At 37.7% G+C, this 27,831-nt stretch overlaps 1 protein-coding gene across 1 annotated transcript in view; it reads right to left on the reverse strand.

Moving 5' to 3' along the window:
* The window catches only part of LOC150109572 (carboxy-terminal domain RNA polymerase II polypeptide A small phosphatase 1-like), a 111,374-nt gene that overhangs the window by 20,922 nt on the left and 62,621 nt on the right, over positions 1-27,831 (reverse strand). The window contains exon 6 of the mRNA XM_090409072.1: positions 5,433-5,531. Coding sequence (XP_090265198.1) covers positions 5,433-5,531 — 99 coding nt within the window. The remainder of the gene's footprint in view (positions 1-5,432; positions 5,532-27,831) is intronic.

Here is a 27,831-nt window from a genome sequence, read left to right on the forward strand (position 1 = left end):
CCCTCCAACTGGAAAACATGTAAGAAAAAATATCTTAATGTGCAGCCTAATCAGACAAAACATATAGTGTGAATGGGACAGGAAGATCAACAGCCACATTTATCACACGTTATCACTAACTTGAAAGTCTCTTCATGACTACCAAGTAAAACATGTGCATAGGCAAATGTGTTCGTCACATATGTTGCATTGAATTTAAACAGTATTCAATCGAACACAGATTAATAAGAAAGTAACTATTTATTAACTTAAAAGCTAATATTTCGCTAGTATTAGCTTTTAAGTTAATAAACAGTTATTTTCTTATCAATCTGTGTTCGATTCAATACCGTTTAAATTCAATTCAATATACCAAGTAAAACAGTTTATCATCATCAAATTCCCAACATCTATTCTCAAGGGGTGTACAAGGATATGTGCCTTCCATATGCTTGGGATTTTTAGACCATCATTATTGTTCAGATTGAGGTAGTTGATAAGAATCTCACAGGCTTTCTTAAATTTGCGTTCATACCATGTTTTGGTGTGATGTAAACAACTAGTGCTTTTCCACTCAATTCTATATAAAGTGTTCAGGGCATGATCAGAAAGGCGAGCTTCACCGTAGTTATTATGTTTAATGTATCCTTTATGTTCCTTTTGTCTGATAGGAATTGTGCATCCTGTTTCCCCTATATATGGTAGATTACAGGTGCAATAAATAAGGTATACTCCAAGGTGGACCAGCAGAGGGAGTGGGTCTTTGGATGAGTTAAGTTTTTTAATTTTGCAGGAGATTTAAAGGTGGCTTTGAGGTTGTATTTCTGTAGTATTCTGCTTATTTTATCTGATGTCCCTTTAATGTAAGGAATGGTTATAGTTTTATTGTAGTCTGGTTTATCTTTGTTTTTTATTGTCTGTAGAGAATTTTGTTAATAGTTTGGCTGTAACCATTTTTTAGAAAAGTATTGCTGAAAACTTTAAATTCGTCTTTCAGCACTTGTTCATTGGAGCAGATCTTCAAAACCCTATTTTTTAGAGTATTAATGACACCTAGTTTTTGTGTTGGGTGGTGGTAGGAGTTTATGTGTATATATTGGCCAGTATGTGTCAGTTTCCGGTAAACAGTAAAGGAAAGACTGCCAGAAGGAAGACATGTGACAAGTGTATCTAGAAACGGAAGTGTGTTCTGTTTTTTAATCTCAATTGTGAACTGTATACATTTGTGTTGTTTGTTTAGGTGGCTAATGAAAGTGTCTAGTATCTGGATGCCATGGGGCCAGATCACGGAAACATCGTCAATGTATCTAAGCCAGACTTGGGGTTTTAAAGGAGAGGAATCTAGAGCATGTTGCTCAAAATGTTCCATATAAAAGTTACCAAGGGGGGTGGGGGAATAATGGTGAGTCCATGGCTGTGCCTTCTTTTTGTAGGTAAAAAGCGTTTTGCCATACAAAGTAACCAATACGGTAAATATATACCAATACCAATGCAATGAATACAGTAAGTTGAAGATTCATGTTTCTGGTTTGATGAATCGACTGGCATTTTTGAAACGTTGTAGGGACAGCAATATCATTCCGAAGTGCATCAAACTAAAGAGAAAATATACCTCAACAAAGGGCAATGAATATACCACCGCATGGAGAAAGCGCTACTCAGAGAACAGATTCCAGGCTACAGAAAAAACTTGGCCGTTACTGAAAACCAGGTACAAAATGTAAAATCTGAACTTTCAAGTTACTTGAACGCAAACATTTGGATTATCCTCGAAAAGATTAAGGACAACATGGTGAACCATATCCTTCAAACTAAGAAAGAAAATCTGATATCTAAATTTCATAGACTAAAAGATCGACAAAACCAATAGACATATTCGAATTTCTTCACAGTGAACATTAACAACCAACCAGAAGCAAGAAACTGCAGGAGCCACCAATTGCCTGCAGGTAACAGTAACGTAGTTAACCTATCCAACCACGCCTTAAACAAAGATGAACTCTTGCTACTAGCAAAGGTCTAAATTTTGCCATAACACCCAGATCGATGAACAAACTGGATTTTATTTGTAATATTGAAAGAGGCTTAAGATTCATCCCAAATAATATAGCAGATAAAATACGTTTAGAAACCGCCAATATTTTAAATATAAATTATAAGAAAACAATAACAGCGGTGAAATCATTAAAATCAAATCCAGACAATGTAATAACTAGAGCTGATAATGGAAGTGCCACCGTTATTCTAAACCAAACCACATATTTAGAAAAAAATGAATCTGCTAGTCTCGGACAATAGTACATACCAACTTGTTAACTACGACCCAATCAATAGAATAAAAAAGAAAACAGAGAAACTATTTAAATCAATTACTACATGGCCTGAAGATACAGTCAAAAAATTACTTCCCAACTATGCTTGTTCCCCGAGAATTTATGGTCTACCAAAGATACACAAACAAAACACACCACTCCAGCTGATAGTCGAAGGTATAATAGACAGCCCGAATTATCATCCAGCCAAGAAATTAATGACAACACTCAAGGAGTTGGTAGGTAATTCCCCCCCACCCCATCCTATAACAGAAACATACAACACTTCAAAGACATTACATTAGAAAAAGATGATTTAATAGTCAGTTTTGACGTCTCTGTCCTCTTTACAAATCTCCCAATCAATGACACAATCAATCCTTCTTTTACAGAACAAATTCCCTCCAGATATCATGGCGCTCTTTGCACATGCATTACGTTCTGGTTATTTTGTATGGCAAAACGCTTTCTACCTACAAAAATGAAGGCACAGCCATGGACTCGCCATTATCCCCTCCTATTGCTAACTTTTATATGGAACATTTTGAGCAACATGCTCTAGATTCCTCTCCTTTAAAACCCAAAGTCTGGCTTAGATAAGTTGACAATGTTTTTCGTGATCTGGCCACCAGACACTAGACACTTTCCTTAGCCACCTAAACAAACAACACAAACACATACAGTTCACAACTGAGATTGCAAAAACAGAATACACTTCCGTTTCTAGATACACTTGTCGCACGTCTTCCATCTGGCAGTCTTTCCTTCACTGTTTACCGGAAACCAACACATACTAGCCAATATACACACATAAACTCCTACCACCACCCAACACAAAAACTAGGTGTCATTAATACTCTAAAAAATAGGGTTTTGAAGATCTGCTCCAATGAACAAGCGCTGAAAGACAAATTTAAAGTTATCAGCAATACTTTTCTAAAAAATGGTTACAGCCAAAACACTAAAATTATATATATATAACTAAAATTATATATATATAACAAAATTCTCTACAGACAATAAAAAACAAAGATATAAATAAACCAGACTACAATAAAACTATAACCATTCCTTACATTAAAGGGACATCAGATAAAATAAGCAGAATACTACAGAAATACAACCTCAAAGCCAGCTTTAAACCTCCTGCAAAATTAAAAAGCTTACTCAATTCATCCAAAGACCTTCTCCTTCTGCTGGCCCACCCTCGAGTATACCATATTTATTGCATCTGTAATCTATCATATATAGGGGAAACAGGACGCACAATTCCTATCAGACAAAAGGAACATAAAGGATACGTTAAACATAATAACTACGGTGAAGCTCGCCTTTCTGATCATGCCCTGAACACTTTATATAGAATTGAGTGGAAAAGCACTAGTTGTTTACATCACACCAAAACATGGTATGAACACAAATTTAAGGAAGTATGTGAGATTCTTATCAACCACTCCAATCTGAACAATAATGATGGTCTAAAAATCCCAAGCATATGGAAGGCACATATTCTACTCACAGAACCTTTCTCCCTAAGAGTTAACTATAGACAGAACTGTAAATAATCCAGACTCCTAAATCTAATATAACAATTGTAATGTTAAAAATAGGACATCATTGTTACTGTAAGAAAACTATCTATATGAAAGAATCTAACAGATAAGCTTAGGCGTTGATGGTTATTCATGACTTATTTTTCACGGTATTAACAACACCACAAACACTTTTAACAACAAAGATGTTTTATTAACGCTAATATTTCGCTGATTTTCAAATCAGCATCATCAGAGCACAACACACGTGTAAACGCGACAGTGAGTAAGCGAAACAATATAATTGCAAAAGACAAAAGATCTAAAGTCCTATTTTTGGCACCCTCTAACGGGAAGAAAAAAAAAAAAAAAAAAAAAAAAGCAGTTATCCAGGAGTTTTTCTTAGGATAACCGTCTCCCAAATTTTTGGCAAATTAATGCAACCATATTTGTTAAGGTTGGGAGAATTCTTCAAAGCCATTGCTGACTCAAAAAATAATCTTTCAGATCTATAACGACTCCTAAATAGCACATTTGTTTTCCTCCATCTAATCCTGTGTGAAGGAGTGTCCAAAGCGTGGTCTGCCAGTCCCGACTTGCCATAGTAATAGTAGCGAATGTATCTTTCATGTTCTTCCAGGCAGATGTTCATTGATCTTCCTGTTTGCCCATAATAGGCCACGTCACAATCACATGGAGCTTCATATACGCCTGGGTGTGCTAAAGGGTGAAGTTTATCCTTAGGCGAGCGGATCAGAGTTGCCAGCTTGACATGAGGTTTGAAGGTGGTACGAAGGCCATGTTTATAAAGGAAATGCAACAGTTATCATGAATAAAGAAGAGTATAACAGAAAAATGCAAGATCTCATATGTGACAGTTCCACATATCAAATTATACATCGAGACCCTACGATGTCGCAAAAGAAAAAAGTCCGAAAATTACTGAAGAAAAAAAAGTGACATCATGGCCCAAAGAAATCATCAGGAAAATAAAACCAATTCATGTTAAAACACCCCGTATTTATGGATTACCCAAAATCCACAAAACTAATATTCCCCTACGCCCCATAGTGGATAGCATAGATAGTCTAACATATAAACTGGCCCGGCATTTAGCTAAGTCACTTGCCCCTCTTACTGGCAACTCCTCTACTTTTGTAAAAAATTCAATCCATTTCAAAACATTGGTTAAAAATCTAATCCTAAAAAATTCAGACATAATGGTTAGTTTCGATGTCACCACCCTATTTACCAATGTACCACTTATAGACACTCTTGATTTAATCAAGTCTAAATTTCCCCCAGATATTTTTGAACTATTTCAATTTACCATGAATGCGGGTTACTTTACATGGGAGGGGAAATTCTACAAACAGATTAATGGTACTGCTATGGGTCCCTCTGTGACAAATTTCTGAGCCTTCTGAACTATGCAGTGCAGCCACTGCAAGACTTTTTGTGTATTAAAAAATGTGATGAAGAAAATGTTGGTTCATTTGTCTAACAGAAAACTGACTGCACCTTCAACAGAAAGGGAACCTATAGTTCGGAAGTTCCTGCTCTGCTAAAGATGCAAAAAATTGTCATATTTAAAATATAAGTATCTTACCTTAACATAGTTTCCTCTGTAATGGAAACATGACTCTCTGAAAAGTCTTGCCCTAAATACACCCCATTTGTCTAAGCGATCAACTACTGGATCTGCATACTGTTAAAAGATTGTTTAAAAAATTGTTTTCATTTCATGAAACTTACTTTTAGATATTCTAATACTGAAAAATGTATTTTTTTTAAATTAAAAAAAAAAAATGAAGTATAATAACTCATAGAACATCTGGAGAGGCCATTATTGCAATAGATATTGTGTGGTTAAAGATCTATGTTGCACAGCTGGTAGAGGTACTACAATCAGTACTGCTTTGTGCTGATAATATTTACCATTTTTAGTTTGGTATTTTATTGAATTCTTAACATTGCAAACTGAAAATGTTTCATAAAATCACTATATTGCAAAGCTCCTGCATGAAAAGGTTAATACATCTCAAATTATTAAATATCATGCATATTATCAAATATCGATTACACTACAAAAACTGTAAAAAAAAAAAAAAATCTTCTTTTCCAAGTTAACCATATAAAGACTATAGAAAGTCTGTAATATTTTAATCAAAAATACATATCTTATTTCACTATTTACACATAACATTGTTCCTAAGTTCATCAAAGAATGAAGCAATGCTTCAAATCAATATAAGACATGTTATACACCTTTTCCATTCTTATTAAACAGAACCTAAAATGCAGGTAAAATAAACTATATTACCATTAGATTGATAAAAAAAAACAATGGAAATTATTATTACTATTATTATGTGACATCTCCAGGGAGTCCAAAGACTCATTCAGGGAGAGTGTGGCATAATCTATATTCCATAATGCCAATATCATCTTTGTAACTCTTTTTTGCAGTCTTTCTAAAAGACTCTTTATGGAAGGGGAAACAGGAGACCAAATCTGCACACAATAATCCAAGTGAGGTCACATCAAGGTCTTGTAAAGATGTAAAAGGACTTCTATATCCTTACATGTCAATGTTCATTTCGACATCACAATTATTCTCTGAGTTGTATTTGCAATTTTTCTATGTAAACCTTGAACTTCAACTTTCTATCCATCATAACCTGGAGATCTCTAGCCTCATCAGTGATTCCATGCATAATCCGATCCATATAATATGCCATTAGATACCTCATCATGCCAAAGTGCATAACTTTACATTTACTAACATTGAAATTGACAACCATTATCATTTTCCCATGCATCCAGCCTATTTAAATCACCCAAGTAAATGGTAATTATATATCAGTAGCATCTCTGATTGCCTTGTCTATCTTTGTATTACCAGAAAACAATTAAAGATCTCCCATGAGACTCTTTCCAATATAATTAACATACAGATTAAACAACAATGGTCTGAGGACTGATCCCCAGTCATCGGGCCAATCCCCAGCAGAGATATGACATCACTCACAGATGACATGTTTCAGAGCTCTCTTGTCACTTTCCATGGCCTTCCTGAGTGTTTCTTGGTAGCTGCAAGTCCCTCATGTTTCCATTTACTACTAACATATTGACTGTGGGCATTGCAATTTTTCTGCAATCACACACACATGGACAGGTTGCAGATATGGCACCCTATAATAACACCTCATTGGAAGTCAGCAAGCTCAACAAGTATGGCAATGTCTCACAAGTAGACATACAGTACTGCACATTGTCTGAAGAGCTCATCTGCAGTTTTAAAGGAATTCTGGCACACATAATCTATTGGAATGTTCCATTTTTTTGTTGTGAAATAGGGTGTCCAGACACTTTTTGTCACATAGGGTAGCTAGTATGCTTGATATCTTCTTTACTGATGATCTAAGTATATCACAGATGCAATTTAGATCACAACTAAACTGACTGCTTCTCCAACGGATCAACTCTCACACACAGCCACTCTCATCCTTGGGTTGCCTGTCATTATAAAAATGAGAAGTGGGATGACCCATGATTTCTGTGTTTTAATAGAAATCAAGTTATGGCAATTTATTGTTCTTGGTCTTCTGATCTAAACATTACTACAAATGTATCATTGAAACAATCTGTACAGGTATAGAAACATTCCTTCCACTTTAAATTCTTGTCCCTTATCTAATAAGCCTTAGTTCTTCAAGAAGAGTGGTAATGATGTTCAAGAGAATGAGAATGCCAACTATAATTAAATTTTCCACTTTTTTCCACATCTATACTGAAGTTCAAATGCAGGAAACCTGTATTACACCTATCATAACCTCTGGACATGGAAAAATCTGTAGAAACTAAAATGGTTGATGTTCTTGATATCTCTAAACCATTTGATTAGGTATGGCAGCCTAATTAAGTAAATTCACACTTATTTACTATCTTTAGACTTTTACCAATTAGTTGCCATCGTTTTCTCTGGTTTCACATAACATGTGATAATAAATGCCAGCCTGGTTGGCCAAGTGGTTAGCACATCCACTCTCCAGTCAAAATGCTGCAGGTTCAAATCCAGATGTAGGCATGGATGTTTGTGGAAATAGTGGTAGTGGTCAGCAGTAGATGGTGTTGGTGTAGATAGAGAGTTGTAGAGTAGGTGCCCTTCCTCGACAAGTCTTTGATCCCCGGAGATGTCACTTTTTTTTTTTTTTAATTCAATGCTTTTTATTATTAAAATTATGATTGCATATTATGCATTTACAAAACATGTTGTTCTACTTAAATATAAATAAAGAGCCAATAGGCTTCATTTCGGCGATGTAACATCATTTAAATTAAGGGGATATTAATGTGGGATTTAATATCCCCTTAATTTAAATAATGTTACATCGCCGAAATGAAGCCTATTGCTCTTTATTTATATTTAAGCAATTTAATGGGTGCACCTTTTTAACACCTCATATAGCGAAGTATATAAGTTATTTTCGCTATAACCTTAGTATTAATTTGGTCTACCTACTCACTGATGAGACCTCAATAAAGGTTCGAAACCGGTCTGGGTAGTGACCTCCCACCATAATGTATAGCATCATACATCTCCTAGGAGATGTGCTTTACATTATGGGAAATACTAAGAATCGTGATCAGAGCTTTACCCACCTTTGCTACGAGTTGCCCTAGTTTGCACTACATACTTTGTACTACGTGCTTTAGCTTACGCTAGTAGTCGCCGATACTCTTATAGTTTACTATAATCGGCATGAAACTCTTTGATTCCGATCTTTGAGTTTCTTATTCGGTTTTGAAACAATGTGGAATTTAATATTCCCTTAATTTAAATAATGTTGTTCTAGTTTGTTTTTTTTTAACATTGAATTTCATACAAATTTTCCTTTTTTTGTATAATGTGTTAATAATGGTTACTATAGATGGTAATTTATAGTTTGCAATTGAATAAGATTATATTTTTAAAATGCATTTATAGTATAACAATAAGTTATATATATTTTACAATTTTTGCTTTTAATATGCCGGGTGATTATAAAATAGCGTAAAGTGTTCAGAGCCCTCTAGCGAGTAATGTATTGAACGAAACACACTAATATTCGGTAGACGTACACAGTGGAACATGGGGATTCGATTTAACGAAAAAAAAAATACCAAAACTCGCCAACAGGGGAAATTTTGGCGCTGCAAAATTAATTTTAGTAGGTGTGACTAATGAATGACTAAATGGCAAATGAGAGACAGCACACATCAATATCATGACGTTTATTGTTAATTACAAATGCGGTTCAATATGGCCACCATTCTGATGTTCCAGGAACTGCATACGGTGCACGACATTTTCCACAGTGGCTTGCAACATATCGGAATTGATTTGTCTCACGTGTAATGTTATTAGATCTTTCAAAGTTGGAATATCGGGTACATGTCCTTGATACACAATGCTTTTAAGAAATCCCCACAGCCAAAAGTCACAAGGATTGAGATCAGGCGAACTTGGTGGCCATGCGTGAAAAATGCACGACTAATGATTCTTCTGTCAGAGAAATGTTGTCGCAAAACACACTGTACCTGAAGTCCGATGTGGGGTGGTGCACCATCCTGCATGAAGATGGTCGAATCAAGACATCCTCTTTGCTGCAGTTGTGGAACCACAAAGTTCTGTAGCATACCTGTTAGCATTGACAGAACAGGTCACTGGTCCATGGTCCATTTTGCGATTTTCCTCGTAAAAGTATGGACCGATGATAAAAGATGGTGTAAATCCGCACCACACTGTGACTTTGGACAAGTGGATAGGCATCGGCAGAAACACGTGTGGATTAGTTGCAGCCCAAAAGCGACAGTTGCGTGTGTTAATATCTCTGTTCAAATAAAAGTGCGTTTCGTCACTCCATAAAATCTGCCACGGCCATACATGCTAAAAATCTCAAAGATAAGTCGATTCGTGTGATCGCATCGCCAGAGCGCAATTCTTGAACATGACTGATTTATAGGTGTAAAACTTCAACATCTGATGTAGGATTTTTCACACTGTTGTGTATGCAATATCCGTTTGCTGGGATATTGCTCGTGCACTGCTGGTACCCTACACATTCGTCATCTCCTGTTCCACAATAGCAGCTGCAACTTGTTGGTGATTGATTGGTTTGCATCCCCTGCCTACCTGCACTGCTAGTTTCAGTAGTTTCAAATCGCCGAATCAGTTTTCGTAAGTTTGTTACGCTAATCGTTCCTTTTCGTAAATTTTTCATACGCCGAAAATCATGAAGACAAGCACTGGCATTATTGTTCTGCTGATAATAGAGTTTGACTAACAAAGCACGCTCACGTAAGGTAAGAAGCATCGAAAAGCAGTTCGTCTACGAATGATAAGAAATCTCACAGGCTTTCCTTTTATTGCATGATCACTCACAAGAAATGCGGTAATGCAAATTAATGCATTTTACTCGGTAAACAGCGCCAAAATCTCCCCTGTTGGCGCGTTTTGGTACTTTTTTTTGTTGTGTTAAATCGAATCCCCATGTTCCACTGTGATCTTCAAACACACATCAATGTCTACCGAATATTGATGTGTTTTGTCCAATACATTACTCGCTAGAGGACTCTGAACACTTCATGTTATTTTATAATCAGCCGGTATTTAAGTGCTGTAACTACAGCACTTCAATGTAATAAATAATTTTTTCCCCCCTTTCTGTTGATCTCGGTTGAGATGTAATGTCTCAGTTTGCATCCTCGAAGGTTTTTAATATGCATATCTGAGGATGACACCAGTCAGATATCCTTTTATTAATTTCATTGATGTGTTGGAAGTAGGCTGATGTTTGAGAAGTCAAATGAATGATCTGAACGGTCTGATCAAAGTGGAATTGCCGATATATTCAGGTGTTGAAAAGCCAAACGGCTATTTTTTTCTGGCACGGTTGATAAGGGGATAAAAATCCCTTATTGTTTTTCAGCCAGTAAGCGAAACTAAGATCGAAAACTACGATCTGTAACGTTTCATGCCGACGAACTGTCAGCGTATCCAAGCGTAAGTGACCACTTGGTAGTGCCACACCACGGCAACTCGTTGCAAAGGTGGAGCAAGCTCCCTCACTGTTCTTGATATTTTCTCATAATGTAAAACACACAGCTCTTAAGAGCTGTAGTACTGTTTTACATTATGAGGAGAGGTCACTACCCAGACCGGTTTCAACCTTTTTTGAGGTCTAATCAGTGAGTAGCTAGACCTAGAATATCAGAGTTTAAGTGAAGAAAATTTACATACTTTTGCTATACGATTGCCCAAAAAGTATGTAAGTTTTCTTCACTTAAACTCTGATATTCTAGGTCTAGCTACTCACTGATGAGACCTCAAAAAAGGTTGAAACCGGTCTGGGTAGTGACCTCTCCTCATAATGTAAAACAGTACTATATCTCTTAAGAGCTGTGTGTTTTACATTATGAGAAAATATCAAGAACAGTGAGGGAGCTTGCTCCACCTTTGCAATGAGTTGCCGTGGTGTGGCACTACCAAGTGGTCACTTACGCTTGGATACGCTGACAGTTCGTCGGCATGAAACGTTACAAATTGTAGTTTTCGATCTTAGTTTCGCTTACTGGCTGAAAAACAATAAGGGATTTTTATCCCCTTAACTTATATCAACCTCGCCAGAAAAAAATAGCCGTTTGGCATTTCATCTTAGTTATACTATATTATAATATAATATAGTGACACACCTTTTGGGCAATCTTATAGCAAAAGTATATAAGTTTTCTTCACTTAAACTCTGATATTCTAGGTCTAGCTACTCACTGATGAGACCTCAATATCGACATCGACAGAACGCAGCGGATTCCAGAGACAGTTCCCGAGGACCCCCGAGAAAGCTCCGGCTGAAGGCAGATGTCTACCTCTCAAGAAAATCCAGTTTCAACGGCCCGAAAAGAGAACTCCATGCTCAGATTCCACAGTAGTACCCCAGCTTTGGTAAGACCTTTTTTTTCTTTTTATTGACTGTTTTATCCGTCTATTCTGGTATCACTTTGTTTGCGGCGAGGAATGCCCAACGTTCCTCGATTTTGCCCTCCCTTACATCCCCTTTCTACACCCAGTAGTCAGGAATTTCGGTAACCATGTCGCATTTTTTGCCTAGAACTAGAACGCTCGGTATCGAGCTCACGAAGCCCGTAGATCAGCGGGCGTTAGCGAGAGCTCTAATCGAAACAGTAGGGGCTGAAAATATATACGGTTTTATACCTTATGGGAACAATAGATTCCAAATAGTGGTCAAAAGCGAACAAACAAAAAAAAATTATTAGAGGGTTTCATTTGTTGTGGGCAAACAATCAGACCGTTTCTAGTAGGGAGCCTACGCAAAACGCTAAAAATAACCAGGTTTCCACTAGAATACCTAGAGAATGAACCTGAAGTCAAGAAATTCTTCAGTCAATGGGGGGAAATCCATGAGATTAAAGCACTTGAGCACGCCGACTATAAAGGATGGAAAACAGGAGACGTTGAAATCCAGATTGACATGAAAAAAGAAGTCCTCAATTTTGTTTTTTTGGGAGGAACGAGGGTAATGGTGAATTACCCAGGTGTGAAAAAAAGGTGCTTTAGATGTAATTCGGAGGAACACCTTGGGGCAGATTGCCCTCGAATACAATGCAGAAATTGCAAATCGTCAAAGCATAAAATAGAAAGCTGTACAGAACCCTGTATTAAGTGTGGGGCTCTGACCCACAAATTGGACACATGTCCGAACAAGACACACTCAGAAGCAATAGGAGGGACCATAACACCGATTAGGGCAACGCCCATCGGGAACCCTGAGAAAATATCAAGGAGTGATTTTCCGGAGCTCGGCCAACAGGCTGAAAAGGAAGCAGCAACGGAAACGAAAACCCCAAAGCAAGCCACCACACACAGAACATCACCAGCATCAATGTGGCAAACCATGAAGCTTGCAGGAAAGAGGAAGAGGTCACACCCAGCGCTCCAACAAAGCGCGCAAGAGAAACGGAATCACAGGAAAAGAAAAAAGCGAAACAAAGCAGCATGATGTCATCAGAGGACGAAACAGAGACCACAGGTCAACGTCGAACAATAGGCGCAAAGCCCCTCGACAATGACGTTACAATGTTAGAGAGCCTACCCCCAGTAATGGATCAATTGGCACAACCCAAAGTCCACGAAATGGACTCTGACGAAGACAGGGACTCTACAGACAGGCTCGTCATTGTCTCGGATGCTCAAAGTGCAACCAGCTCTGACGAGGAACCAGAACTGGCCTTCATAAAACAAACACCAGATAACGTCCCCCCCTCATTCTAACACCACCATGGAAGTTAAAATCGCAACTTTAAACACTAACGGACTACGCAACCCCTTTGCGCAAAGCGCTGTCTGGAGGCTAATGTTAACACACAAAATTAATATCCTCCTGATACAAGAAACCCATTTCTATAAGCACTGGGACGTGGAGAACTTCTCGAGAAGCTATCCGGTCACCAGCTACTGGTGCTTCGGGGACGCTCACTCGCGAGGGGTGGGGATACTAATTCGCCCCCCAATCGCGGGGGGATTCTTCAACGTCCAAAAAGACGCCACAGGACGCCTAGTAATGGTGGACTGGAAGTATGGTGGCCGTACCATCCGACTGGCTGCAGTTTACGCCCCGAACAATTCATACCACAGAACTAGTCTCTTCTCTGCCCTTGAAAACTATCTCCTGGGAGCAGAACACCTAATAGTTGCAGGAGAGTGGAACTGTGTGGAAGACACACGTCTAGACAAAATCGGTGGGAATCCAAACAATGGAACTGGCGGCATTGATGCTTTAAAACGATGCTGTATTAATTTTGATCTCGTCGATATCTGGAGGCGGAATAACCCCTCCAAAGTAGAAACTACGTGGTGCCGTGGCCAGATAGCGACAAGACTAGACAGGGTGTACGTGTCCCAAAACTTGGAACAATACGTTCAGAGGATACGTCACACTGCAGTGCACAACATGACAACCGACCACAAAATGGTCATACTCAAAATCACGCTCCCAGAGGTTATGGAAACAGCCAGAGGGCCTTGGAGGCTTCCTCCCACCTTTCCCAGTCTTTTTAGCGACCAGCTACAGAACCTCTGTGACAGATGGACAAACACCAACTGGGACTGGGAAAACTGGCTGAGCTTCAAGTGGCAGGCTAGGGAACTGTTCCAAAAATGCGGGCGCGAAAGGGCCTTCCAACAACGCAAACGGCTGAGGGATCTCTACAGGGAACTCGGCTGGTACCGGACAAACGAACAGAGCGGAGCTCCCTGCGGACATCTTATCAGGCAAGTAGAAATAGAGCTGCAGCAAGAGTGGCAGAGTAGAGTCGAAGACCTCGATTTTCAAACGAGACTCTATCTCAGAAATTTGGAAACACCTTCCGCCGCATTCTACAACCAACAACGGGTGGCGGCTAATGATGAGAAAACGATTCACCAGATCGAGGAGAAGGGCCAGATTTTATGCTCAACCAACGAAATACTCCGTCACTTTCATCAGCAGTATATCGATATCTTCTCTGACCGGCAGGGCACAGATGACTTCAGTGAGTGGGACGCAACACGTTTTCCCGATCATCTTAGTACCCTGCAGGACAGGCCGATAACTGCAGCCGAATTAAAGGCCACGTGCAGAATGATGAAAACAAAGAAGACCCCAGGGCCAGACGGACTGGGGATAGAATTCTATAGATCTATCTGGGAATTTGCATTGGCAGCGTTAATAAACATCTTTAACGAATTCCTCACTTCGGGAAACATCCCCGAGGAATTCGTTAAGAGCCACACCATCTTTATCCCCAAGAAAGACCGAGATCGGACTTTGTCGAATAACTGGCGTCCAATCTCCCTAACCAACGTAGACTACAAGATTTTTGCAAAAATTATCTGCACGTGCCTTAAGGGCGGTATCGAAAAAATAATAACAAGCTCACAGGTCTACGGAATCCCTGGTAGATCTATGGAATTCAATCTCTTTTTGTTAAGAGACTTGATCAAACTGGCCAAAGAGAAAAAATACCCCCTGGCACTTCTCTCCACCGACCTGGAGAAAGCGTTTGACAGCATCAACCACAGGTACTTGCAGAACATCCTACAAAAAACAGCCGTGGGCCCGAGACTTCGGCGTACAATTAAAAACATGTATGCGGAAGCCACGACCCAACTATCTATTAATGGGTTTCTAACAGAACCAATTCGCATAAAGAGAGGGGTTAGGCAAGGCTGCCCGCTAAGCCCCCTCCTCTTCTCCCTAGTATTAGAACCCCTAATCAAAAGAATTGATAACACCCCCGCAATTAACGGTATTCCACTGCCCCAAGGCTTCAGACAATGCAAAATAGTGGCATATGCAGACGATGTAGTGGCTACACTCAGAGACTCTGAGTCCATCTATATCTATCTGCATACGCTGCAAAAATTCAGCATAGTCAGTGGTCTTCGCGTTAACGCACAAAAAACCAAAATCAAAAGTTTCAGAAATTTCCATAGCACTGGACTTCCCTACGGTTTAACGCTACAGACACAGCCCCTAACTATACTAGGCGTGCGCTTTTCAGACACCCTAGCACTACCAATCCAAAAATTGCAGGAAACAAGCAGGGAAAGGATAAGGCTGTTCAAACCAACCTTCTTCTCCTTTTATGGCAGAGCGACAGTAATAAAAACAATCGTCACCCCAATGCTGATGCACACTGTCAATATCACAGGCATCACAATGGCACAAGAAAATAAATTATCAAAAGAACTCCTGGATTTCTTCTGGAATGGAAGAAAACGCGAAGTAAAGAAAGAATACCTACAACTCAAACAGGAAGAAGGGGGTTATGCTCTGCCTGATCACAAAAGCTTGCTACAAGCAAACACGTTCAAAACCGTACGGAAGGCCTTAAACTCCAACCACATTTCTGGCCTACTTATTAGATATTTTATAGGACTTTTCCTCCCCCTCTTTGGGATCACGGACTATGCTGGACCTCGCGCAAGGGGGGTGCCCAAGTGGTACCGTACAGTAGTGAAATCGATCACAACACTCAGGGACAGAGGAATAGCAATCCTCACACACAAACCCAAAGCAGTATACTAGGATTTCTTCCAACTTTCCAGGCGTGATACACCCAATCTTAGTACAAATAATGAAATTCTCTTCAGAAACATCAAAAATAGCTGGGGACAGCCTTTTCATCGGGATCTAGCCTGGAGAATAGCCTACGGGGCGGCTCCCGGTGAAACTGGTGAAATCCCGGCATGTACCTAACCCGTGCGACCCATTCTGCGATGTCTGCCGGGACGTGGAAACGGTGGACCACTTCTTTTATTTTTGCCCACCAGCCCAACGCATCTGGCGGAGACTCAGCACAGCATTGGGAATCCCCATGCTGACAGTAGAAGAGGTCGTACGACTACAATTCCCGCCACCAGTCCAAAAAACCCAAAAGTTCACTATCTTCCTAATCAATGTACTAAAATATCACATCTGGAAAGTACGGAAAAAATCCCAGGTATGAGACGCAAATTTAATGTATGCAAGAATAAGAAAAGGTTTCTTTTTCTACTTACCCAAATTTCTTGCACAAGAAAGGCACTTACTAGGAGACTTTAAATTTGTGAATCAATACTGCAAACCACCGACAATATGCTTTCTTATACAGGGACACATCAAGCCCTGTATATCTCTTTAGAACCCAAAAAAAACCCACCATCCCCCCCACCCCAGGAAAAAGAATAACCACTCTGTCTCCCCTAGCCACAAAGCTTTCACTGGCACGGTTTCTTTACTCCAAACAAGGGGGGGGGGGGAGCTGAGAACCCGGGCGGCAAAGGCTTACCGCGAGGCGGTGCCGCTCCTCGTGAGTGGCATCTCCCGGGCCAGTCTCTTCCATATTCTAAGTCCCAGTGGTACCAGGTATACAAGTTCCTCAGTAAGTTCCTATTCATTCCTACTTACCGGACCTTAAGTCCTGTTATTTTAGATTTAAAATAAATATTTAAATAAGTCCTATTATTTACATCTTGTCTTTAAAAAAAAAAAAAAAAAAATTTATTTACCTGGAATAAAAATAAGGATATTATATCTAGTAACATAAAAAGAACCTCCATTAATACTGGAGTAAATCATTACTTTAGATAAAATAATATGTGACCTATAGACAAAAGTCTATGTTTAACCTTTTTCTGAACAGGTAAATTGAGATTATATGTTACAGACCAATTAGCCAATAAGGCTAAACAGGTTGACTGAGGCCTCTTTTTACCTCCTACTATCCTACTCTATCTTATATCATACTCCTCTTTTACTGTCTGCTGATCCTCAGCATGCTTTATTCTCAAAAGGCCAATGATGAGAGACATGAACTCCCATTCTACCTCAAAAAAAGGTTGAAACCGGTCTGGGTAGTGACCTCTCCTCATAATGTAAAACAGTACTACATCTCTTAAGAGCTGTGTTTTACATTATGAGAAAATATCAAGAACAGTGAGGGAGCTTGCTCCACCTTTGAAACGAGTTGCCGTGGTATGGCACTACCAAGTGGTCACTTACACTTGGATACGCTGACAGTTCGTCGGCATGAAACGTTACAGATCGTAGTTTTCGATATTAGTTTCGCTTACTGGCTGAAAAACAATAAGGGATTTTTATCCCCTTAACTTATATTCAGGTGTTATTACATGTCTTGATAGTTCACATTCATTTTTGTTGTGGTCTTCTTTATGAACTAATTAGGAGACTTTTTTTTTTTCCATTGTAGCAGTCTTTCTGTCTTCTGAGCTTTTGATTTGTATCGGCTTTGAAGTGACTTCCTCAAGAATATCTTGGCATCTGGTAATTTTTTTCTGTTTTTGCTTTTCTTGCTTGGTACAACAGATTCTGGTTGAATGGTGTTAAATATTCGGATAGGAAGATTGGTGTTGCAATTCGTTCAAGTCCTTGGCAACTGGTTTTTTCTGTCTGCTGGCTTTTATGAGATTGTCTCTTGTGGACTTGCTTGTAAAACGAATTATGACTGGTGGAGTTAAATTGTGATTAATAAAGTTCTTAAGAGAATTTCTTTCTTTCATAATTTAAAAAGCAATGACCCTATAAAAGAAAATTGCCTGCATCAAAGTGTAAATTATATATGTGAATAATGCATATATAATTTACATATATAATTTTAAGCAAAGAGAAAATATTCGTGAAAATGTACAAGAAAATATTGTTATCCCATTATATAAATAGAATACTTGAGCTAGTTGAATTGGCTGTGAATTTTCGAGGAAAAGAACGTTAATGTATAATTGAAATAGTGTAATATTCCTAAAATTTAGATAGACAAAGCATAGCTAAATGATTCACATTTTGTTAGTGTGAATTAGGGCTTAATCCAAGGCCAAAGCACAGGATTAAAAGTTGGCGTAAGCATATCATGTGCACATGGCACACGATGAATAAGCAAACAGGGAAGAAAACCACCACCAAAAGGTTGAGCGCCTGTCTATGCATCGGGGGGGGGGGGGGTTACGGGAGATGCCGATAGGGTTAGGATCCCCCCCCCCCCACACACACACACAAGGCCTTTTGAGTTCTTCTTGGGTGTGTGGACTTTGCAAGTAGAGGTACGGTTCCAGAATGGGAGGGGAATCTCTGCCCCGATTTTTTTCCTGGAAGAAGAGAACAGAAAGTGCCATGTATCTATAAGAAAGGTTATATCTCGCAAACCCCGAGGAGCATAACATTATTCCGGAAGAGATAAGGTGATCTGCGGAAAGGCTCAGAGTCTATGTAGAAGGCTTCACGCCGAAGGAATTACTTTGCCCAAAGATTTCCCTTGAAAAGAGGGCATGACCTACTGGAAACGAATAAGCCTATACATGATCGAGAAATCCCAGATACTTTCCCCAGCAAGAAGAAATCGTTTTGAGGATCCAGAGACGAGTAAAGGAAGGAACAAGCGCAGGAACCCATTGTAAAAAACGGTATTGTGAAATTTTCTTGTTAATTAATGTGAATGAATGATATGTAATTTAAGATCTGAGGACTTTAACAGAGATAGAATAGGGCTGTAGATTATTATAAACTGTGAAGGGAAATGAGTGTAAATTTAGGAATGTTAAACTAAGGATGTGTGTCTATAAGGAGCTAATGCATGTTAACTAGATTTTATTAGAAAGGAATTTGAAGAATTTATGTGTGATACAGCTTGGAGCAGCACAATTGTCTATCCTATATAAGTTACGTGACTTAACACTCACATTTGCTGATAATATTTGTACAATATTTTGTAGTATTGAATTGAATTTTACCAAATTTCCATGCACTGTATAAATGTTAGTATGTTGAATAAACCTTTTGCTTCTTCTAAATCAGTTGTCTGTATGTACTATCCAATGCACCACTTGTTAAATATACGAACCTAGGCGGGAGAATTAAGTAGCGAATTTATGGTCACAATTGCAAAGTTGTTAGTCATTAAGGTATATCTGAGTATCTTCTTCTTGTTTAAGATTTCCTCTTTTAAACTAATTGTCCTAAGTGGCACAGTGTTAACAAATAAATGTCTTAGGACCTTAAGAGAAGAACCTCAGGAGCTTTGTTGCAGTTGGATTTGGCTCAACCCCGAGGCAATTCCTTTGTACTTAGATAGTACCACATGACACCATAGGGCGAACATAACGTATAGAGCATAATTAACAGAGTAATTAATGAAAAGGGACACAACAGTGGCAAGCCTTGTTTTTTGCTCTTCCTAGAATCCGATTTATGGTCTGAATGTCATTAAGTAGTAGGGGGGGGGGGTATCAATTGCATGGCCTAATTTTAAAACTATGTCTCTGAGGTTTTCTGTAGTGCAGTTTCAAGAAGACTGTTTATGATAAGATCTTCTTTATGTTGTTGCTGATTTAAACTTTTGTATTGCAGTTTTAGGGAATTAAGTTCTTGACGGAGTTCAGATGCCTCTTTCATCAAATTGTGTTGCCTGCTAGTTAGTGCGTTAATGCTGATTTTAATGTCTTTTACCGTTTGCAACACTTCTATCACTGCTAAATTATTATGTTTGACCAAATCTTCATAATCGCTAGTTTTTTTGTTATTTGTTCATTCTGTTTGTCAAAGAGTTCTTGCACAAGATCTAGTAAGCTGGCTTTTATAGTCTCTAGACCGTTTTCTATTAGTATATTTAAGGAGTTCAAATAATACGACTTATAGGACTCACCTGTATTTTTTTTGTCTGTTCAGTTCGTTATCTGATTTTGCCTCTGGTATAATCGGCTGCATCGTAGGTGGCTGCCTTAGGTGCATTTCTTTGTTCTACCTGCAGAGTAGGCACTTCCATTCCTCGCATGTTGCACTGGATTTATGTTGCCAGGTTGATTCTGAAAGGCCGGCACATGTAAAGTGTAGAATCCTACTGCATTTCCTACAGGTTATATGATTTTGTTCGGACGATAAATCCTTCAGGCATTTGATGCACCACTTCCATTCCTCGCATGTTGCACTGGATTTATGTTGCCAGGTTGATTCTGAAAGGCCGGCACATGTAAAGTGTAGAATCCTACTGCATTTCCTACAGGTTATATGATTTTGTTCGGACGATAAATCCTTCAGGCATTTGATGCACCTTTCATGACTCACCTTTCTTCCCTTGAGCAACTGTAGTGTGACTGTAAAGATGGCGACATCCTTTGTTCTTCGTTCGTTGTTGACCATGGTCCTCTCTGTTCACTTCTCAGCACTTCAAAATTTGGTTTCTTCTTAGCTGATTTCGGTGAATTTTATATCACTATCTTCGACGTGACAAGTAGAGTTACTTGGGAACGTTACTATAATTTATACTATAAATTAAAGACACCAAGAAATTATATACTTGGTTTAATCCTTTATCCAAGTGTAAGCAAACAAAGTTTGTGCCTGAACTATTTTCAGGATGGGACAACTTGTATATTGACGCTAATGACTTCATATCACTTGCATTAGTATCACATAATATCCTGTATATACACAATACATAATATCCTGCATCCACAAATATCCTTACAGGATATGTGCTTTGCATTATACATATATCCTTTATAATGCTATGCATTAGGGGAAGGATCACTACCCGAATCAGTTTCAACCTTTATTGAGGTCTCATTAGTGGAAGCCAGACCCAGAGGTGATACCAAGATTGATACCAAGTAATGCAGAAGTCATATTTCCATATACAAGTAGCCAAAAGATATCACACCTTATTCCTAAAAAACTGTGGATTAGAGACAGATGTTGAAAGTTTTTCAACGTGATTATACTATAAATTAAAGATACCAAAAAATTATATACTTGGTTTAATCCTTTATCCAAATGTAAGCCAACAAAAGTTTGAACCTGAACTATTTTCAGGAATGGGGCAACTCGTATATTAGGTGCATTATGGGATATTAAGGCAAGTGATGTAAAGTCATTAGCATCAATTTCATTACCACTTTCTGACAAATTGTTGAGAGTGTAGTCATCGTATTTTACCAAGTGTGTGCCTAGTCCTACGGCACTAGGCCTCTTCTCCACGTATGTCCCAGATGTCCCATCGTGGTCAGTTCCTTCTTCATGCAGTATACCGCTGTCTTGCTTACACCTGTCAGTTCCTCTGTTTGCTTCAATATTGCCCACTGTTTCATCAGGATTTCTCATCCGTAAACCAGCATAAACATTTAGTATGATGCACTTTACAGAGCTTCTCAGAGGTTTGCCTTTAGGATATGTTACTAACTTAGGACTACTGTGAATGGGAATACAAGAGCCAACACCACCAGTCATCTCCACCATGTTTAGGGAAAAGTCTTTTGAGACCACGTGATAAATAACTGCATTTTCCAAATGGAAAATGCAGTTTAATGGTATGAAACATATAACTCTACTTGAACAAGAAAGAAAGTAGTAAAATAATTATGTACATGATGTGATAACACACAAAATTTAAGGTTTTATGCAGCATAAGCCTATAGTGGGAATGTTAAGAAAAGCTGGAAATGTAGCAGAATATACTGCTACCAAGATAACCTGAAAAAGAGTATAGATATATTTTTATGGTCACTCTTAATCAGAACTGGCATCAAAATAGTCTCTTATAAATTTGTTTTCAGATACTTGCAATATCTAATCACCACCCCTTCAGAGCTCGACAAATTGTGCAAAATCCAAAATCCTACTACCATTCAAAAAATATACTTGCCCATTTTTTTTTTTTTTTTTTTTGTTTTAATGATATGTCCCAATTAACCAGCTGGAATTCTATAAACAGATTAATGGTGCTGCATCCGTGTTTTTTAAAGTTAAAGAAAAGGTTATTTGGAGAGTTTATTTTCTATATTGTTATTATTGAACAACGACAAAAAAAGAGCCTATTCTGTTCAGCCTGCAGCTACTTGTCAGCTGGTGAAATCTACTCACCTGTGGTGAGTAGACAAGCACATTTGTCAAGCCCTGCCCTTCAGGGTTGAACTAACCTCAGAGAACAAAATTTTCTTCATTCATGAATCCTCTCTAGTGATATTTTTCAGATAAGCCTTCAATTTTTATGTATTTCCTAATGAGTACAATCTTCAGGTCTTCGAATCAAAGTCAGCAAAGTTGTTCTTTCTCCTCAACTTTCAATATATTCTATAATGGCCTATAAGTTGAACAACCTTTCATGAATAGGACTACAATTAAAAATTTACTGTATATTGTTAGAATAAAAGAGCACATAGGAAATAACCTGAAAGAAATATTCAGTTATTTGCTGATGATGCAAAACTAGGTGAATAATTAAATATTCCAAGTAAGTCTTGGTTTAAAGGTTTATCCTTTATCAAAGTGTAAGTAAACTTACACTTAACTAAGTGTAAGTAAACTTACTCTTTACTAAAGTCCCTCTGAATGACACCCTAAAACTTTTATCTTCTAAATTTCCATTAGTAGTGCGGACCTCTTCAAGATTGTCATAAATTCAGGATATTTCAACTGGAATGGAAAACTTCTATTCCAGCTCTTCTAACTGCACTATGAAAGAGCAAGTTATGAAAATAAATATATAAAAAATGACAACCCACTACTTAATTTAAATATACTGATACAGTAACAAAGAATGATAATTTCCATGGTGATAAATCTATGCCTTTTCTAAGCTAATTCCAGAAGTCAGTGGAACTCTGGTGCAGGCAAGTAAGATTTTTTCCCTGAACAAATTTTGATTTCTAGCTCTGAAACTCAGCAAAACTGATTGCACAACGAATGATCACATGCAAATGAATACTAGTTAGGATTAGGAAATATCATCTGTTTTCTGGTGAAGGCAAGTAAGTTTTTTCCCTGAAGAAATTCTGATTTCTACCTCTGAAACTCAGCAAAACTGACTGCACAACAAATGATCACATGCAAATGAATACTAGTTAGGATTAAGAAATATCATCTGTTCTCTAGAATTCCGTGAGGAATGCATTCTATTTCAATAAAGGATAGGGTGTTTGAAAGTATGGTTGAACCAAAAGGATATGAGGTCAGTGTATATCTGCATGTGTCTAGTTAGTCTGTTTTTGTGAGGTGAAAAACCTGAGTTTCCAGGAAAGATAACCTACCACCTCTGCATGAAACCAGCTAATTCACCATCATGTTGACAGCTGGACACTTGGTGTCTAGTAACTTCTGGAAAAAAAAAAGTCTTCGAATTAAGTTTTTGAAAGTTATTAAAGATTCCATTCTTATCCAGCAGCATTTTGGAGTTAACAAACTGTCTGTCTGTCTCTCTGTGTGTGCGTGCGCATGCGTCCTTGCACATGTGTGTGTTACAACACAATGTATATGTGATAATGTTATCCTTCAGCATAATACTTAAAATTTCACTTCCAAAAAACTACTTTGGTGAAGAAAGCAACCATTTTCTGCTCAGCCTAGGTACAACCATCACACCAAACTGCACTCCTTTTCTCCTCTCTTTAGTCATTTCCTCTATCTCATCCTTTGGATTAACCTCCCTTAAAAACATATTTCCTAAAATTCACATCTAGAGATATTCAAATTCAATGTCTATAAGTTTCTTCTTTCTTCTCATTTCTCTGCAGTACTCGTATACTATAGAGTGAAATCTAGACAATATTTTATCTTGTGGGCTCAATAGGAAGTGGAAAAAAAACAAACATTAAACTGGATTCTACAGACATCACGATGAGTTCAGATGTCACAAGCCGATTTATCAAGGTTCCAAGAGAAGACACCCATATCAATCTTAAAAGATGTTTTCCTATCTGATACTGCGAAACTAAACATTATATAGAGAATACATTTTTCAAGTGTCAAGACATTTATTATGAGCAGACTTAAAGTCTAACATAGGTGCATTCATTTCAACACACTTGGCAAATATTAACATGGAGACATTTAAGCAAACAGACATCAATATCTATCACACAAAACCAAGACTTTGGCACAGGTATGTCAATATCTTCATCATTTGGCCAGGCTCAGAAGACACCCTCTGCAAGTTTAAGGAATTCCTCAACAGTTTATACCAAAAAATTCAATTTACATTAGAAGTAGAAAAAAGACAGATACTTTCCCTTCTAGATGTTCTCATCTCTGCAGAAAATCAATCTTTCATTTGAAGCCTACAGGAAAAAAAAGACATAATACCAGACAATATCTATATGCCATTACACAACCACCCAGTGCAAACAAGAGGCATCATCAAAACTCTTAGATAGGCCATTACAATATCAAGAGAAAAGAAATAACATATCTTAAAGACATTCTCTTAAAAAATGGATACAATCTCAGAACTATCAACAGCATCATAAACAGGTCATTGCACATTCCAGAGCATATACAACAAGACAACTATAAAGGTGCTGCTTCTTACCTTATATGTAAAATAGCTGTATATGTTTACTGGTAAAATAGCAAAAATTTTAAAACAGTTTTTATTACCATGAAATTCCTGCCATGTACCATCAAGGGGTGTACAGGATATGATAGTACTACATGAAAAATTTACATCATTACTAACTTCCTATCTACAATTTTCCTCCAAATCAGTCTGTTACTTGTCAAGAACTCCAACATTACCAGATCTTATATTTCTATCGTCTAAGGCACTTTGTACCATATCAATCCACCTATATCTTGGTCTTCCTCTGGGTCGTTTTCCTGCCAACTTGGAAGAGAACACTTGTTTTGCTAATCTTTCCTCTCCCATTCTATTTAAGTGACCATACCACCTGAGATTAGCTCTGCTAATGCATTCCTGGATGCTGACAATGTCAAGTTCTTTCCTAATATTCTTGTTTTTAATATGATATTGCCACTGATGTTATCTGTTCATGCTTCTAATCTTTCTCAGGACTCTCATATCTGCGGTCTCTAGACTTTGGTAAAAGTTTTACTTCTGACCCAGCTCTCAGATCCATACGTTAAAACTGGTTTGAACACTGTCTTGTATACAGCTAATTTAGTGTTCCGAATAATTTCTCTCTTATTCCATATGAATTTATTCAATTGACTTCCTACCATACCAGCTTTGTTGATTCTGTTGTCTATTTCCATATTTAATTTACCATCTTCACTAAAAATCGTGCCTAAGTAGCTGAAATGTTTTACTTGTTCCACAGGTTCTCCGTTCACAACACAGTTGACATTTTCAATGATTCTGCCTATTTTCATTGTCTTTGTCTTTTTATTGCTGACCTTCATACCATATCTATTACAACAGTTATTCAATTTAGTCAGAGAATCTTGCAGACTTGTAGCGGATTTATTTAGAAGTATAACATCATCCGCATAAAGCAGAGAGCTGACATTAACATCTCCAATTTTGATATCATGTTTAATACCACTTTCCTTCATTATGTGATCCATATAGATAATGAATAACAGAGGGGATAATGTACATCCTTGTCTCACACCAGATTTAACATTAAACCATCTTCCTGTACTTCCTTCAATTCTAACTGCTGACTTACAACTCAAATAAAGACTAAGTATTGCTTGATATAATGCCCTATTGACACCATATAACTGTAGCATATTGAATAGCTTCTCTCTTGGCAACTTGTCATATGCCTTTTCCAAATTGACAAAACTTAAATACAGATCTTTGTTATATTCCCATGATTTCTCCATTATTTGTCGTAAAATGAAGATCTGATCCTGACAGCCTCTATTTGACCTGAATCCAGCTTGTTCTTCACCAAGCTTTTCTTCCACAATTCTTCTCAACCGTTTCTCAAGTATACTTGCATATTCTTGCCAGCAACACTCAATAGGGATATACCTCTGTAATTCTCACATTCAGTTTTATTTCTCTTTTTATATATAGGTACTATGAGAGCTCTACTCCAATCATTGGGAATTTGTCCCTCTGTCCAGGCATTCTGAACTATGCAGTGCAGCTACTGTAAGACTTTTATACCACCATACTTCAGCATTTCTGGTCGAATATCATCTACTCCTGCTGCCTTTCCACATTTCAAGCCTTTGATGGCTTTTTCTACTTCAAGTATGGATATGTATTCCTGACTGCATGCCTGGTCAGTGTTTTTTTATCACTGTGCTGTCATCACTGCTTGTTTCATTTAGCAAATTTTCAAAGTAATTACTCCATACTTCAAGGATATCTTTTTCTCCCATTTTCATTTAAAACAATACAACTAAAATTGTTATAATTCTTGACCGCTGAGATTAATGAATAACTAACTCTTATTTAGAAGTATTGGTCAAGTGTTAATAAAATGAAGATGCTGACAGCAATAGCTGGCGAAACTAATTGGTGATTAAATAGTTTATTAACACTTGACCAATAATTCTAAATAAGAGTTAGTTATTCATTAATACAACTTAAAAGTTTCCTTTCAAACCACTATAAAAATTATCCGTGATGTTAAGATTACCGAAACAACCTCAACTGACTCTTAAATGACCAAAAGTGTACAAAATCTTCTGTATTTGCAGCATTTGCTATGTTGGACAGACTGGTTGATCTGGAAAAATCCATCAAATAGAACATGTTGAAGATGCAGAAGAAAAAAAAAAAACATGCACATAAATCAGGATAGACATTTCACACAATCCGAAACACAAAGCAAACTGGAAACACTAAACTGCCATACAGAGAATTCAACAGTTATGTAAGCCCATTTAAAGAAGTGAATGAAATGATACAATGTTCTCTTTAATTTATAGTATAACCAAGCAGAAAAACTTTCAACACCTGTCTCTAATCCACAGTATTTTGGGAATAAGGTGTGATTCTTTTTGGCTACTTATATATGGAAATATGGCTTCTGCAGTACTTCAACCTCAGTATCACTTCTGGGTCTGGCTCCCACTGATAAGACCTAAATAAAGGTCAAAACCAGTCTGGGCAGTGAACCTTCCTATAATGCATAGCATTATACATGTCTGTAAGGATATGTGCTTACATTATGGGATACTAAGGCAAGTAATGTGGAGTCATTGGCCTCTATATAAGAGTTTCCCAGTTGTGATGTTACTTTATGTGCAAACTTTGTTTGCTTACACTTGGATAAAGGACCAAACCAAGAATATAATTTCTTGGCATCTTTAATTTATTATACAGTGTTCTACTCAATGTAGTAAAAAAATCAAGGTCTCATCTTAAATCAACTATGGGCAGCATATATAAAAGGCCTATATATTAATGAATTAGGCTATGAGAGAAGTTATACAGCAGCTATACAGTCTGACATCTTACTACGAAATACAAAAACATGAATATCTTATCCCATAGGAGGAAAAAATTTCTGTTTCTTAATTCATTTCTGAAAACGTTATGGATAATACAATCTACCTAAAAGAAACATTTATCTGCATTACCATATGCTAAGAAAAACACCGATTCATACCAGTTTTTTTAAAAAGAACTAACAGAATAAATGCTGTTTCACCTATTCTGAGTGCTTTCAAACTAATACCATCAAATAGGTCAGATTCTCACATGCTGATGACTACTACTAA

Source organism: Typopeltis vanoorti, chromosome 2 (genome assembly GCF_054136105.1).
Source record: "Typopeltis vanoorti isolate ZY-2024b chromosome 2, IOZ_Tvanoo_1.0, whole genome shotgun sequence".
Classification (NCBI taxonomy): Eukaryota; Metazoa; Arthropoda; class Arachnida; order Uropygi; family Thelyphonidae; genus Typopeltis; species Typopeltis vanoorti.